Consider the following 17,968-nt stretch of genomic DNA (forward strand, 5'->3'; position numbering starts at 1 on the left):
GGGGACATAGCCCAGCGGCAGCATCGGACACCAGCAGCGGCTAACCGCACATCAAAACACCCCCTCATCCTAGCAGCAACGTTCCACTCCTGCCTCTTCCAGCCACAACCCTGGGACCCCACTTCCCACCACCCCCGGTAAGCAATAAGACGCCTGGATTATAAGACGCACCACCATTTTATTTAAAAAAAAAAAAAAAAGTTTTTTCCTATTTTTCTCCTCAAAACTTGGGGTGCGTCTTATAATCCGGAGCATATTATAGAGCGAAAAATACAGTAATACTAGAGAAGAGAGAGAGGATTCAAAAAGATATAAATACACTGGAGCAGTGGGCAGCAACTAACAGAATGGTTTTTAAGAGGGAAAATTGAAAGGTACTACATCTGAGCTATAAAAATGAAAAAAGCATATACATAATGGAAGGAATAGGGCTAAGCAACAGCACATGTGAAAAAGACTTGGGTATACTAATAGATCATAAACTGAACATGATTCAACAGTGTGATGCAGCAGCAAAAAAGGCAAATGCAATTCTGGGATGTATTAACAGAAGCATACAGTCTAGATCACGTGAAGTCATTATTGCCCTCTGCTCCTCTTTGGTCATACATCATCTAGAATACTGTGTCCAGTTTTGGGCACCACATTTTAAAAAAAGACATCAACAAACTGGAGCAAGTTCAGAGATGAGTGACCAGAATGGTGACTGGTCTGCAAACCATGTCCTATGAGGACATTACAGGATTTGGGAATGTTTAGCTTTCAAAAAAGAAGACTGAGAGGTGACTTAATAGCTGTCTACAAATATCTCAAGGGCTGTCACATTGTAGAAGGATCATCTTTATTCTCATTTGCACAAGGAAAGACTAGAAGCAATGGGATGAAACTGATTGGGAGGAGACACAGATTAGGTATTAGAAAACACTTTTGACAGGGTGATCAATGAGTGGAACAGGCTGCCACGAGAGGTGGTGAGTTCTCCTTCCATGTAAGGCTAATTTCACACTTGCTTTTTTTTGCAGCGCGTTTTTCCCGCAAAAAAACGCATTGAAAAAACGCATACAAACGCATACAAATGCTGCGTTTTTTTCAAGCATTTTTATGAGCATGCATGAAAAAAACGCAGCGTTTTTATGCGTTTGTATGCGTTTTTAGTGCGTTTTTACCGCGTTTGCGTTTTTTTCCAACATTAGGTGGCCCCTCTCACTAACCCAAACCATGACTTTACTAACCCTATCCCTGACCCTAACCCTGACCCTAACCCTAACCCTTAACCAAACCATACTAACCCTAACCCTGACCCTAACCCTTAACCAAACCATCCTAACCCTAAACCCTAGCTAACCCTAACCCTAGCCCTAAACCCCCTTAACTAACCCTAACCCAAACCCCTAAATTCCATTGTCCAACTAATGGTAAAAAAAAAACGCATGCGCAAAAAAACGCATACATAAGCATGCCAATGCGCACCCATAGACTTATAATGGGTGTCTTGCTGTAAAAAAACGCATTGCGCGCGCATGCGTTTTTTTGAGGCAAGTCGGACGCCCAAAAAATGCAACAGGATGCATTTTGTGCGCCCGAGCGCATACCGCAAAAAAACGCATGCGCGGAAAAACGCATACAAACGCATGTGTATGCGCACATAAGCGCATCCCATGCAAAGTATAGGGGAAAAAACGCATGCGTTTTTCAGCGCTAAAATACCGCGAAAAAAAACGCAAGTGTGAAACCAGCCTAAGTCTTCAAACAGAGGCTGGACAGACATCTGTCTGGGATGATTTAGTGAATCCTGCGTTGAGCAGGGAGTTGGACCAGATGACCCAGGAGGTCCCTTCCAACTCTACCATTCTATGATTTTATGATTAAAAAAGCTAACATATTTTGTGAATAATTGTAATGGTAGGCGCTTACATTTTAGATAATCTAAATTTGAGCTTGTAATACCTCATATTGTTTACATCCACTACAAAATATGCCCATGGCTTAGGTACTACCAGACTCTCTTCCTCTTTAGGCTATGTGCACATGCTGCGGATTCACCTGCGGGTTTTTCCACACGGATCCGCAGGTAAAGTGACCTGCGGTTTTCCTGCGGATTGGCCTGCGGTTTTCCCCTGCGGTTTGGCACCTGGACAATGGAACAGGTGCCAAACCGCTTTGGAATCCGCAGAAAGAATTGACATGCTGCGGTTTCTAAACCGCAGCAAAACCGCGCGGAAAAAAACGCAGCGTCGGCACAGCGGTTTTTAAAACCCATAGGCTAACATGGTACTGTACCATGTCAGCAGAACTGCTGCGGTTCCGCAGGGCCAAAAACGCTGCGGAACCGCAGATGAATCTGCAGCGTGTGCACATAGCCTTACCCATTTGAACTGTCTAAAGTTTGATGCTTGCTGAGGCTTGATGCCAGATAATACCCATAAACAAACAATTAAACCTTTAAAATTAGCATTTGCATGGTCTAACAGTGGCCTGTTAGACCATGCATATATAATAGATCCAAACAAGCAATATGTCAGTGTGAGACTAACAGACCTCTTGCACTGCCATACAGAAGTATTTTAGTTCATGACACCAGTGATCAAAACCATTGAAAGTACAAATCCCATAGTGGGACCAAGTTTAAAAAAAAAAAATGTAAAATTAAAAAATAATGTAAAATAAAAATAAACGTTCAAAAATATTGCAGTAAACTATTTTACAGGTAAAAAAACAAACAAACTAAAGTTAGTTGGATTTGCTGCATCTAAAGTGACTAGAACTATATATCTGTCATTGTATTTTTTTTAAAAAAAAGTCACAAATGTAGCTTTTCATCATATTGAAGCACGAAAAAAATAAAAAGTAATCATTAAGCTGTATGTAAAAAAAAAAAATGGTATCACTGAAAACATCAAGAATGTTCTGTCCCCTAGAGAAAAAAAATTATTCATAGTATGATGAAACCTAAACATAATTTCTTGTAAAATATTATTAGTGTTCAAAAATAGCAAGCATAAAAACTTATATAAGTCAGGGATCAGTGGAAGATCTGGAAAAAGTGATCTGCACACCCCCACCCCAGAAACCCACAAAGTCTGATGAAATCTGCGCTCTTCTTGAACTCCAGAACGTGGCTAAACCACAGTTATTGTTCACAAATATGACACTTGTGTAGTGGGAAGAGCCCACATGCCAATTTACAGGGTCTATATCTCCTGAAACACAAGCTGAACATAATGTATTGGGCACTTATCTATTCTATTATTTCTAAACAGTTTTTCGGTGATTCCTTTGTATCCCTGTTCATTCTGCACCCACACACACAAATGATACACCATTTGAAAGGTAAACTTGCCCCCTTCAGCATGAATATAACCAAACAAACCACACATCCACGATTTGATCACAAAATACAGTTTAAACATTAATTTTCATAAACCTGCAGTAAGGAAAAATGACCTGCAGGTGGCACCACAGTACCCCAAAGCACACTACCAACACATTTTGTAAACATGCACTGCTTTTTCTCCCCACACACACAATACACCATTTGAAAGGTAAACTTGCTCCCTTCATCAAGAAAACAGCCAAACAAACCACACGTTTACGATTTTATCACTAAATACAGTGATATATTTGAAATTTTCACTCTGCAACAACCTTTTCAAGCTTTTATCTGAGAAACACCTATGGAGCCAAAATAGTCACAGCACCCGTGGATGAATTCATTGAGGGACATAATTTCCAAAATGGCTTCACACCTGACGTTTTTCTGCTATTCAGGTACCATAGTCAGCCATGCCAACAGTGCACCGATGCACCCTTATTTGCATATGAAATAAGTCGATTTCTCTTGCTAAAGCATTAAAATGTATACTGCTGGTTTGATTTTTAAGGGCTAAGTCCCTTATACAAATGTTTATATAGTTTAATATGCATTCTTGGGTCGACAGATTCCTTTTAAATAATTGAAATTGTTTTCTAACTTCACAGTTAGATGTACTGAAAATACTTGTTTAGAATCTTCAAAACCCTCTATTATATTACTCCCATGCTCTCACAGTTATTTGGGTGCGTTGCACTTCTAGATTGTTTGGTGTGCACCTTAGGCCTCTTTCACACGTCCTGATATTTCCAGAATCCGTGTGTTCGTGTGTGTGTAATACATGTGGCAACTGTGTGCTGCCCGTGTGCCACATCAGTAACACACGTACCAGCGGCCAGAAAGCAGCAGTACTGTTCATGCTATTCTCCGGCGCCGGGCTGAAGACAGCTCTCATCAATGTTGAGCGTTGCATTCAACAATAATGAAGCCTGGTCTATTTATAAGCGGGTGCAATGCCAGTGGCAGGCAAAATGGACAACACAATAAAAAGTACCACTGTAGGGAATGCACACCACAATACTATGTAAAAAGGCAAAACTTTATTAACAATAACAGTTTAAAACATACTTAAACCAAAGCAAAATTCCCTCCATGCGTGACATAATAATCACAGGCAGTAAATGCAATGCAATTAACAGATGGCTCCTGGATCCTGGATTGTAACATGAAATTATCAAAAAAAATGGAAAAATAATAATAAATCCTGAGCATAAATGACAAGTTATGAAAGTGTGCAATCACAATCTAATTGAAACTGTCCCCAAAAGTGCCCTACAACCAAAATGCCAAAAATGTTAACACAATGAAGTCCCTCCAAATATGAGTGCCACTTAACTAGTGGCGATACTCAAGCAACTCCCATGGCTGAGCATGAATGGGTTAATGCTGAAGTTAAGCAGACAGTGCTGTCACTTGAGAAGAACCAAAATAACGCAATGGTAGAAAGAACAGGATCATACCTGGAGATTAAAACAGAGCAGCCATAAAGCAATGCCAAAATGAGCACTGCAATCTACCAAGCACTATAGGAGCTGGAGCGTGTGGAGGAACAGCAGACAATAAAATCATCCGGGGCACATGAGTGCAGCTGGACAGAGGATCAAGGAGCCAGGGGGGAAGGGAGAGCAAGACCCCACACGTATCGACGTGAACAGCACGTCTTGTCAGGGCTTCCTGAATTGTTGTGAATTGGTGGTCAGTGTGTACTGGTGTGTCACGCAGGACAGGGAAGGAAACCAAAAGCTCCAGACCTAGATAGAAAACGGAACATGATACAAATGAATGCCCGGAAACTGACGAGCCCTACTGCATGAATAATACTAGGCATCAAGGGGAAGGAAAAAGCTCCGATACAGGTAAGTAAATACTTTTTGTCCAATGGGTAAGGCCAAAATAGTCCAATACAAGTCCAATAACCTTGCTTAGTATTGCTGTTTACATATGAACAAGAGTCCATCCAGAAGAAAGAGGGGGGAGAGAATACAGAACCCTGTAAAGGTATCGCACAAGAGAACATGATTAAATCATGACTAGAATCTTCAGATCGAAACGTGAAAGCTTCTCCAGAAGAATATCAGCCCAGGAAGCCCATGAAAAGCAAATCCTCGTTGATTCCAGTGGGAACTGTGGAACGAAGCACAAAAATCCATCGTGATTCAGTCTGTAAAAGCTTCTTCTGCAGTGAACCGCCCCGGCCAGAGCTGAGGATGTGTTCCAAGCCCACGACCCTAGTGTTAGTACATTTACCTGAATGTTGGGTTAAAAAATGGGATGCCACTGAAGTTAATGTCTTGCCTTTGTGATAGTCTGCTGCTGCAGTGTTGATGGTGGACAGATGTTTCTGAATCCGGCGGCGCAGTTCTTGCGAGGTTTGGCCAACATACACCTATGGACATGGACAAATTAAAGCATAGATTACATTGCTCATCTTGCAATTGATATAGGACGTTATCCGATGCTCTGCCCCATCCAATGGGTTTCTGAAAGTATCCCATGTGGAATGCATATGTTGGCAGATGTTGCACCCACCGCAAGCAAAAGATCCCTTGAGGGTAATCCCACGGTTGACTCTACTAATATAGGTCTTCTGTAGTGGCTCTTTGTCAAAATATCCCTAAGATTATGTGCCCTCTGGGCCGTGACAAGGGGCTGATCACTAACCACCTGGGATGTCTGCAAATCAGTTGTTAATATTGGCCAATGTTTGTGCAAAATAGCCCTCATCTGTGACCAATACGTGTTGTAACCAGTGTTGAAACGAGGTTTGTTGTCACAGATCTTCTTAGTGGATGTAAGGAGGGATGCCTGTGTCTGTGATTTGGCCCTCTGGAAAGCCCGTGAGATGCATCTTTTTGGATAACTCCTGTGAATGAACCTCTCTGTAAGGTCCCTAGCCTCATGACGAAAGTCCTCGTATGAGAAATTGCCCCACAGGCACACCATTCTTAGTATGTGATGGGTGGAAGCTCTGATACGCCAACAAGCTATTCGTGGCCGTAGGTTTGCGGAACAATCTGGTGATAAGAGAACCTTTGTTAATAATGACCTGCAGATCCAAAAAATTTGCAGAGGTTGAGGAAATCGTGTGGGACAAAAAGATGTTGAATTGATTTGTCATTCAAAGAATCCAAAAACAACAAGCAATCCTCTTTAGAACCAGACCAAATAAAAAAGACGTCATCAATGAAGCGTAGCCAGTGACGTACCTTGTCCTTGTACCAACCAGAAGAGTGAACGACAGTATGCTCCCACCAACAGTTCCCACTGGAATCAACGACGGTTTGCTTTTCACGGGCTTCCTGGGATGATATTCTTCTGGAGGAGCTTTCACGTTTCGATCTGAAGATTCTAGTCATGATTTAATCATGTTCTCTTGTGCGATACCTTTACAGGGTGCTGTATTCCCCCCCCCTCTTTCTTCTGGATGGACTCTTGTTCATATGTAAACAGCAATACTAAGCAAGGTTATTGGATTTGTATTGGACTAATTTGGCCTTACCCATTGGACAAAAAGTATTTACTTACCTGTATCGGAGCTTTTTCCTTCCCCTTGATGCCTAGTATTAGTCATGCATTAGGGCTCGTCAGTTTCCGGGCATTCATTTGTATCATGTTCCGTTTTCTATCTAGGTCTGGAGCTTTTCGTCTCTTTTCTTTATTTGGGTTCTTATTGAATATAAATAAAATTGTTGGAATTGTTCTCAGGAGCCTCCTGTGGGACTAGGGGAACTTTCTTCATCTCTGTTTTGGAACCAACCGTTTCAGGCTTTCCTTATTTACTTGTACCATGTGCCTTATTGGTTTGAGATTCTTCATATATACTTGGCTTCTGTGATCATTCAGTCTCACTTTTTTGGGGGGGTTCTTCCCACTTTGTACATGCATATTATTAAAGTGTGACCATCAATAAATGCAATCCTTCTATCTGCTCCAGTGTTATGATTTTCCCAATTCATCATTTGGCACATTTTTTTCATTTTTGTTTATTTTTACTTATATTTTTTCTTTTTTTTTTTATTCAGTTTTCCCTTATTTTTATTTATTTTTCTCTATTTATTCTTATCAATACATTAATACACATTGCAATGTGTTTTTTCTTTGATTGTTTACCATTTTTCTCATTGGCACATTTATTTTCTTTTCTGTTGCATACATGCTTTATACCACAGTTTTCTCTGTTGCAATCACTTATCCTAGCCCTCATTTCTCCTCTGTTCATGTCATTCACCCTTTGCTGTATTCCAGCTACTAGCCGGTTAAATGCCTTTCCCCTGCTCTGGCACTATGCACGTGCTGATCACCTCCCCCTCCTGGTCACTGTGTGCGTTCATTCAACTCACACAGGCGCACTGGGCTAGTATGGGCAGAGACGTCTGCCCTTACTACATCTATGGCCTCATCAGCTGATTTCCGTTTCCTTCCCTGTTCTGCGTGACACACCAGTACACACTGACCACTAATTCATCAGGTATTTAAGACTTGCATTAACAATTCACTTCACTGCCCCTGAGGAAGACGTGCTGTTCACGTCAATACGCGTGGGGCCTTGCTCTCCCTTCCCCCCTGGCTCCTTGATCCTCTGTCCAGCTGCACTCATGTGCCCAGGATGATTTTATTGTCTGCTGTTCCTCCACACGCTCCAGCTCCTATAGTGCTTGGTAGACAGCAGTGCTCATTTTGGCATTGCTTTATGGCTGTTCTGTTTCTCCTCGTATGATCCTGTTCTTTCTACCACTGCGTTATTGTGATTCTTCTCAAGTGACAGCACTGTCTGCTTAACTTCAGCATTAACCCATTCATGTTCAGCCATGGGAGCTGCTTGAGTATCGCCACTATTTAAGTGGCACTCATATTTGGAGGGACTTCATTGTGTTGACATTTTTGGCATTTTGGTTGTAGGGCACTTTTGGGGACAGTTTCAATTAGATTGTGATTTCACACTTTCATAACTTGTCATTTATGCTCAGGATTTATTATTATTTTGCCATTGTTTTGATCATTACATGTTACAATCCAGGATCCAGGGGCCATCTGTTTATTGCATTGCATTTATTGCCTGTGATTATGTCACGCATGGGAGGAACTTTGCTTTGGTTTTAAGTATGTTTTAAACTGTTATTGTTAATAAAGTTTTGCCTTTTTACATAGTATTGTGGTGTGCATTCCCTACAGTGGGACTTTTTTCTTGTGTTGAGAGTTGCATTCAGCTGATAACATTGCATTCATCAGCTGCCGCCTGCACTATAAATAAAATAAACCTGTGTGGTTCACCTGTATTTTTGATAACCAGCCAGGCAAAACTGACAGCTGTGGGCTGCAACCCACAGCTATCAGCTTCACCAAGGTGGATTATCAAGAATAGTGGGCTCCCTACATTGTTTTTTTTATTTATTTAAATAATTAAAATAAACTGCAGTGGGGTGCCCTTATTTTTGACAACCAGCCTTGCTAAAGCAGGCTGCAGGGGGCTGGTATTCTCAGGCTGGTAAGGGGCCATGGATATTGCCTTCCAGCCTAAAAAAAAAAAAGCAACACGCAGCCACCCCGAAAAGGCACATCTATTAGATGCAACAATTCTGGCGCTTTGTCCGGCTCTTCTCACTTGCCGTACTGCAGTGGCAAGTAGGGTAATATTTTGTGGGATTGATGTCACCTTTGCATTGGTTAGTGACATCAAGCCCACAGATTAGTGATGGATAGGCATCTATAAGACGCCTATCCATTGCTAACCCTTTTATTTGAATTAAAAACCAAACACGCGTTTCCATTTTTATTTAAAAATGCATACTCGCTTAAAGACCAATTGAAGTTCTCGTCTCTGGTAAGAAAATAAAGATAAAAAAAACCAGCCTTCTCCCTCACCTATCCAATGTTCTGTCCAATGCCGTAATCCATGTCTGGAGATAAATAGTTTTCAACCTGGATGGTGCCAAGATGTGACCGTCCAGACTCCGAACCACTGCAACCTCATGAAGGTTAGCGCAGGTCACTGAGGCTGCGTTCCCAGCCGGGCTGAAATGTGGTTACCTCAGCACCGTGAAAGAAAGTCACTGAGTTCACCGCAGTTAAGCTCAGTGAGTTCACCGCTAGTCACTGGGGCTGTGCTCACAGCAGCTCATTCATCAGTTGTTCTCAGCCTGGATGGTCGCATCTTGGCACTGTCCAGGTTGAAAACTATTTATCCCCAGATAAAGATTACGGTGTGGGACAGAACGTCGGACAGGTGAGGGATATGGTTGTTATTTATTTCTGTTCTGTTTTATTACAGGAGATGAGGGCTTCAATGGAATGGGTGTTAGGTGTGTATTACTGGGTTTACTTTTTAAATAAAAATGTATACATTACTAATCCGTGGTTTTGATGTCACCAGACAATACAAAGGTGACATCAACCCCACAAATATTACCCCACTTCCACAGGACAAATGGGAAGAGCCAGGCAAAGCACCAGAATTGACGTATCTAATAGGTGCGCCTTTTCTGGGTGGCTGCGGGCTGCCATTCTTAGGCTGGGAGGGAACGATATCCATGGCCTCATACCAACCTGAGAATACCAAACCCCAGCTGTCTACTTTAGCAAGGCTGATTGTCAAAAATTGAGGGGACCCCATGCCGTTTTTTTTTTTTTAAATTATTTAAATAATTAAAAGAACACTTGTGTATCCCTCTATTCTTGATAACAAGCCTTGCTAACGCTGACAGCTGAGCTTTGCAGCCCGCAATGGTCAGTTTAATTTGGCTGGTTATCAAAAAGACAGGGGAGCCCATGCAGTTTTTTCAGTTATTTATTTATAGTGCAGGCGGCTAATGAACACTCCCATCAGCCGCCACCCGCTCTTGCTGTTATTAGCGGCAGCAGGTGTAGGCTGATGGGAGTAGTAGTCCCATCAGCCTCTGCCTGCTCTTGCTGTTATGTGTTGAATATAACACTCAACATTTTCCCCTGCTAGCGCTGATCTCCATGTAAGTATAGGAGAATGATGAGAGCAGTCTTCAGTACCCGGCGCTGAGGAACAGTGCTAACCATACCAAAAGACGCCGGTGTTGGTACACTGATGACAGACATCTTTTCTGTATCATCAGTGTGCACGTGTACGGGATGTTTTGCGGTCCTTGCTGCTGTTTAAAAAAAAAAAAAACGGCATGTCTGTGTATTTTCCCCTGGGACACATGGTCCATGGAAACACACTGACATGTGCACAGGCCCTTTCACTTGAATGGGTCTATGTGTGTAAGTGTCTCTGGTATATGTGAAAACTGTCACCACACATAGGGGAAAAACTTGACCTGTGAAAGAGGCCTTACAGTAATTGTGTTGGACTGACCTCATCATTTTTTTTTTAAATTTATTTATAAAGCACCATTGGTTCCATGGTGCTGTACATGAGAAGGGGTTACATACAGATTACAGATATCACTTTCAGCAAACAAACAATCACAGACTGACATAGAGGGGAGAGAGGACCCTGCCCTTTCGGGCTTACATGCTACAGGATGGTGGGGAAGGAGACAGTAGGTTGGGGGGTTGCAGCAGCTCCAGTGATGGTGAGGCGGTAGCTCCAGTAGTGGTGAGGAGGCAGCGGGGATCATTGCAGGCTGTAGGCTTTCCTGAAGAGGTGGGTTTTCAGGTTACGTCTGAAGGATCTGAGTGTGGTTGATAGCCGGATGTTTTGGGGCAAAGAATTCCAGAGGATGGGGGCTATTTGGGAGACGTCTTGGAGGCGGTTGGGTGGAGGAGAGAGGGAGGTCTTGGGAGGACCAGAGATTACGTGAGGGAAGGTATCGGGAGATTAGTTCAGAGATGTATGGAGGAGACAGGTTGTACATGGCCTTGAAGGTCAGTATTAGTAATTTGAACTGGATATGCTGAGGGAGTGGGAGCCAGTGAAGAGATTTGCAGAGGGGAGAAGTGGAGGAGTAGCGAGGAGAGAGATGAATTAGTCGGGCGGCAGAGCTGAGGATAGACTTGAGAGGTACAAGGGTGTTAGCAGGGAGGCCACAGAAAAGGATGTTGCAATAGTCGAGGCGGGAGATGATGAGGGCATGCACAAGCATTTTAGTAGATTGAGGGTTGAGGAAGGGACGGATTCTGGAAATATTTTTGAGCTGGAGGCGACAGAAGGTGGAGAGAGCTTGGATGTGCGGTTTGAAGGACACGGCAGAGTCAAGGGTTACTCCGAGGCAGCGAACCTCTGGTACGGGGGAAAGCGTGATGTTGTTAATTGTTATAGAAAGGTCGGGTAAGGAAGATCTGTGAGATGGGGGAAAGATGATCAGTTCAGATATGTCCACATTGAGTTTGAGGAAGCGAGAGGAGAAGGAGGATATGGCTGATAGACACTCTGGGATTCTGGAGAGCAGAGGGGATGTCTGGGCCAGAGAGGTAGATCTGAGTATCATCGGAATAAAGGTGGTACTGGAATCCGTGGGACTTTGAGTTGCCCCAGTCCAAGTGTGTAGATTGAGAAAAGTAGGGGTCCTAGAACAGAGCCTTGGGGGACTCCAACAGAGAGAGGGTGGGATGAGGAGGTAGTGTGGGAGTGGGAGACGCTGAATGTGCGGTTGGAGAGGTATGAGGAGATCCAGGATAGGGCGAGGTCTTTGATGCCAAAGGAGGAGAAGATCTGTAGTAGGAGGCAGTGGTCAACTGTGTCGAAAGCAGAGGACAGGTCTAGAAGCAGGAGTATGAGTATTGTCCGTTAGCTTTGGCTGTATGTAGGTCGTTGGTAATTTTGGTCAGGGCTGTCTCAGTGGAATGATGGGGGCGGAAGCCAGATTGTAGATTGTCAAAGAGCAAGTTTCACAGGAAACATCTGATTCTCTTCTAGATAAGATGTTTTGTGCAGTTACAATGACTGTGAAAAAATTTTTACACCTCTGGGATGCAATGTCTATATGATCATTTAATATTTTATGTCTGTTTGCTATCACTAACATTTTTTTTCTTGTCTCTTAGGAATTGTTATAGGAATTCTTGTTGTACTCCTTGCTATCCTGGTTTGTTGTTGTTGCTGTTTAAATACTAAATCAGGGTAAGTATTGTTCTTTAATTTGATTATTTTTGTAATCAAAAGCTAAAAACCTTTCCTTTTTTATTTTTTATTTTTTGTTTATTTATACAATATTTTTCTTGCTTTATGGGTTAATTTTATGTATAGATGTACACATATACAGTTGTGCTCAAAAGTTGACATACCCCAGCAGAATTTTTGCTTTCTTGGCCTTTTATTGGAGAATATGAATGATAACACCAAAGCTTTCTCTCCACTCATGGTTGGTGAAGCCATTTATTGTCAAACTACTTTGTTTTCTCTTTTTATCCCTGCTGTTTTGACCGCATTTGCTATGCACTTGTACTGTTTCGGGTCAATATGACCCAACCTATTAACCCTTTAACCCCCAAGGGTGGTTTGCACGTTAATGACCGGGCCAATTTTTACAATTCTGACCACTGTCCCTTTACGAGGTAATAACTCTGGAACGCTTCCATGGATCCCGGTGATTCTGACAATGTTTTCTCGTGACATATTGTACTTTATGTTAGTGGTAAAATTTCATTCATATAACGTGCGTTTATTTGTGGAAAAAAAAGGAAATTTGGCGAAAATTCTGAAAATTTCGCAATTTTCCAACTTGGAATTTTTATGCCCTTAAATCACAGAGATATGGCACACAAAAAAATTAATAAATAACATTTCCCACATGTTTACTTTACATCAGCACAATTTGGGAACCAATTTTTTTTTTTGATAGAAAAGGTATAAGGGTTAAATTTGACCAGCTGTTTCTCATTTTTACAACACCATTTTATTTTTAGGGACCACATCACAGTTGAAGTCACTTTGAGGGGTCTATATGATAGAAAATACCCAAAAGTGACACCATTCTAAAAACTGCACCCCTCAATGTGCTCAAAACGACATTCAAGATGTTTATTAACCCTTCAGGTGCTTCACAGGAATTTTTTCAATGTTTTTAAAAAAAAAAAAAAATGAACATGAACATTTTCAGGTCCAATTTTTTTTATTTTACCAAGAGAAATTGGATTGCAAAAGTTATTGTGCAATTTGTCCTGAGTACGCTGATACCTGATATGTGGGGGGGGAACCACTGTTTTGGCGCATGGCAGAGCTCAGAAAGGAAGGAGCGCCGTTTGACTTTTTCACTGCAAAATTGGCTGGAATTCAGATCGGACGCCATGTCACGTCTGGAGAGCCCTGATGTGCCTAAACAGTGGAAACCCCCCCACAAGTGACCCAATTTTGGAAACTAGACCCCCCAAGGAACTTATCTAGATATGTGGTGAGAACTTTGATCCCCCAAAGACTTCACAGAAGTTTATAACGTACAGCCGTACAATTAAAAAATCATTTATTTTTTCCACAAAAATGATCTTTTCACCAATTTGTCCTGAGTACGCTGATACCCCATATGTTGGGGTAAACGACTGTTTGGGCGCATGGCAGAGCTCGGAAGGGAAGCAGTGCTATTTGACTTTTTTGGCTGGAATTGAGATGGGACGCCATGTCGCGTTTGGAAAGCTCCTGATGTGCCAAAACAGTGGAAACCCCCCAAAAATGACACCATTTTGGAAACTAGACACCCCCAAGGAAACTTATCTAGATGTGTGGTGAAAACTTTGAACCCCGAAGGGCTTCACAGAAGTTTATAACAGCCGTACCATTAAAAAATCATAGTCTTTCCACAAAATTGATTTTTTTCACCCCCAATTTTTATTTTCCCAAGGGTAACAGGACCCCAAAAGTTGTTGTCCAATTTGTCCTGAGTATGCTGATATCCCATATGTGGAAGAAAACTACATGTCGGGGCTCGGAAGGGAAGTAGTGACGTTTTGGAATGCAGACTTTGATGGAATGGTCTGCGGGTGTCATGTTGCCTTTGGAAAGCCCCTGATGTGCCTAAACTGTGGAAACCCCCCACAAGTGACCCCATTTTGGAAACTAGACCCCCAAGGAACTTATCTAGATGTGTGAAGTTTCACAGAAGTTTATAATGTAGAGCCGTAAAAATAAAAAATTATATTTTTTTCCACAAAAATGATATTTTTGTCCCCAATTTTTTATTTTCCTAAGGGTAACAGGAGAAATTGGACCCCAAAATTTGTTGTGCAATTTGTCCTAAGTAGGTTGATAACCCATATGTGGGGGTAAACCACTGTTTGGGCGCATGGCAGAGCTTGGAAGGGAAGGAGTACCATTTGACTTTTTGAATGCAGAATTGGCTGGAATTGAGATCAGACGCCATGTTGCATTTGGAGAGCCCCTGATGTTCCCAAACAGTGGAAACCCCCCAATTATAACTTCAACCCTAACCCCAACACACACCTAACCCTAGTCTCAGCCCTAACCCTAAGGGTGTATGGACACGTTGCGGGTTCTGCTGCGGATCCGCCCCTGCGGGATCCGCAGCAGTTTCTGCTGCGTTGTACGGTATCTTTATAGTCAATGGCAAATGAAAAACGCAGTGCACATGCTGCGGATTTTTCTGCATGGATTTGCTGCGGTTTTAAATCCGCAGCATGCCACTTCTTGGGCGAAATCCGCAGCGGTTTGGCACCTGCTCCATTACCAGGTGTCAAAACGCAGGGGAAAATCGCAGGCTGATCCGCACTAAATCCGCAGGTAAAACGCAGGTCATTTGACCTGTGGTTTCAGCCAAATCTTCTCGGAAAAATCCGCAGCAGAATCCGCATCGTCTGCACACAGCCTTACCCTAGCTCTAACCCTAGCCCTAATCCTAACTCTAAGCCTAATGGGAAAATGGAAATAAGTAATTTTTTTTTAACTTTATTATTTTTCCCTAAGGGGGTGATAAAGGGGGGTTTGATTTACTATTTACGGCGGGTTTTTATGTTTGGCAGCTGTCAACACGCTAAAAGATGCTTTTTATTGTAAAAAAAAAAGTTTTTGCATCACCACATTTTGAGAGCTACAATTTTTCCAGATTTTGACCCACAGAGTCATGTGAGGTCATATTTTTTGTGGGACGAGCTATTTTTATTGGTACCATTTTGGTGCACGTGACATTTTTTTTATCGCTTTTTATTCCGATTTTTGGGACGCAGAATGAACAAAAAACAGCATTTCATGAATTTCTTTTGGGGGGTGCGTTTACACCGTTCCGCGTGTGGTAAAATTGATAAAGCGGTTTTATTCTTCGGGTCAGGACGATTACAGCGATACCTCATTTTTGGGTTTTTTTATGTTTTGGCGCTCTTATGCAATGAAAACAATTTTATATAAAAAATAATTATTTTTGCATCACTTTATTCTGCGAGCTATAACTTCTTTTTTTCGCTGATGACACTGTGTGGCGGCTCGTTTTTTGCGGGACAAGATGACGTTTTCAGCAGTACCATGTTTATTTAATTTTGTCTTTTTGATCGCGCATTATTGCACTTTTTGTTCGGCGGTATGATGATAAAGCATTGTTTTTTGCTTTGTTTTTTTTTTTAAAGGGGTTAACTAAAGGTGTTAACTAATGGGACAGTTTTATAGGATGGGTCATTACAGACGTGGCAATACTAAATATGTACATTTTTTTTCTTTTTTATTATTTACCCAAAAAAAAATTTATTGAGGAATTTTTTTTTTTTTTTTAATCTGGGGATTTTTTATAAATTATTTTCACTTTTTTTTTTTATTTTTTACTTTATTATATTGTCCCAGGTGGGGACATCACTATAAGGTTTTTGATCGCTAATCTGACACTTCACACAGTGCTGTGTCAGATTAGCAGGCACTGTGGAAGCCGCTTCTCTGCAGGTCCCCGTGGCCATATTGGATTCGGGCCTGCAGAGAGGAGACCCTCGGAGCGACGCAGCACATGGCGTCGCTCCGAGGGTTGCAGGGAAGCACGGAGGGAACCCCCTCCCTGCGCACTTCTCTCCTATGCCCCCGGTACACTGCAATCATGTTTGATTGCAGTGTGCCAGGGGTTAATGTGCCGGGGGGCGGTCCATGACCGCCCCCGACACACAGTTGCGGGTGTCAGCTGTGATAATCAGCTGACACCCGGTCGCAATCAGCGGCGCTCCCCCTGGGGTCACCGCTGATTGCTATGACATACTATCCCATCCTTGGGAATTAAGTCCAAGGGCACATGGACGGGATAGTACGTTATATGGTAGAAATGGGTTAAATTGTTGATTTTAGCTACTGTGTTTTATTTGAATACCTATTTAATTATTAAACTGTATGTGAACATGGTTGATCATAAACAAATGAAAAATGAAATTAAAACTTAATTTTTATTTATTTTTTCAGAAAAAGGTTACATCCGCTGTTAGCAATTATGTTTGCTTTATAGCCTTCTTCACACAAATAACATGCTTTAGATTTCTATTACTATAACATGAAATCTAACTAAATATAACTTTGTGTTAACATATTTTATAAAACAACAAATGGAAAATAATGAAGACTTCAGTTTTTATTTTTTACACAGGAAAACAAATAAATTTTGCAGGCAGAAATAATTACTGACCTGTTGAAGAGTATAAAATTTATCGGGTCATATTGACCCGAACAGTACATGTGTAACAATCCGCGTGTAGCAAAAAGTAAACAAAAAAAGCAACACTCATAGTAGGAACCCCTCAAATGAGGAAATTCAATTAATCACAAGTTTCAGATCCACATAATAAATAATCTGCAGGGTCTCAAATTTCATTTTGTGTCATATTGACCCGAACAGTACTGCGGGGTTAAATCATAATGACAATCCAAATGACCCTGATGAAAACTTTACATTCCCTGGTGATTTTGGCCTGATAACATGCGCTGAAATTGACACGAATGTGTTTGAATGGCTACAAAACGTAACATCCTCACCTGTGCCCTGTGACAAATGCCAGGAAAATTGTTCAGGATGCAAAGAAAAACCCACAAATAACATCAGCTGAAATACTGGACTCTGAAAACTAGCGATGTGGCTGTTTCAAGATGCAATAAGGAGGCACTTGAAGAAAAATGGGCTACATGGTCAGGTCGCCAGAAGAAAGCCATTACTGCTCAAATGCCACAAAGTATCTCGCCTACAATATGCACAGATACAAGCCTCAAAACTTCTGGAACAAGGTAATTTGGAGGGATGAGATCAAAACGGAACTTTTTGGCCACAACCATAAACCCATTTGTGTCAACGTCTGTGTATGTTATCAGGCCAAAATCACCAGGGTATGTGAACTTTTGATCAGGGTCATTTGGAAGTTTTAGGTTGTCATTATGATTTAAAAAGAGAAAAAACAGTAGTTTGACAATAAATAACTTCACCCAACCACTAACCATGAGTGGAGAAAAAGGTTTGGTGTTATCATTCACATTCTCTGAAAAAAGGCCAAGAAAGCAAAAATTCTGCGGGGTATGTAAACTTGTGAGTACAACTGTACATATTCTCTACTATGATAGTCAATGTGAAAATGGTACTGTTCTTGTGTTGTGTTTGTGCCCTATGAAAGGCTTCTCCAACCTCTGTAGCAGTGATCCACAACCTTCCTTACCTTTAGAGCCATATTCAGGTCTGAGAGAGGTTCTTGAGCCACAGACATAGCCCTGCCCTCACCTATGCTAGTAGCATC

General features: G+C 41.8%; 1 protein-coding gene across 5 annotated transcripts in view; it reads left to right on the top strand.

Moving 5' to 3' along the window:
- The window catches only part of LOC141099141 (C4b-binding protein alpha chain-like), a 243,872-nt gene that overhangs the window by 207,642 nt on the left and 18,262 nt on the right, over positions 1 to 17,968 (top strand). For all 5 annotated transcript variants that reach the window (XM_073587276.1, XM_073587279.1, XM_073587281.1 and 2 more), the window contains one exon: positions 12,326 to 12,401. In XM_073587276.1, the coding sequence (XP_073443377.1) occupies positions 12,326 to 12,401 (76 nt within the window). The remainder of the gene's footprint in view (positions 1 to 12,325; positions 12,402 to 17,968) is intronic.

The sequence above is a fragment of the Dendrobates tinctorius genome, unplaced genomic scaffold (genome assembly GCF_039654945.1).
Source record: "Dendrobates tinctorius isolate UK_male_01 unplaced genomic scaffold, ASM3965494v1 ptg000098l, whole genome shotgun sequence".
NCBI lineage: Eukaryota > Metazoa > Chordata > Amphibia > Anura > Dendrobatidae > Dendrobates > Dendrobates tinctorius.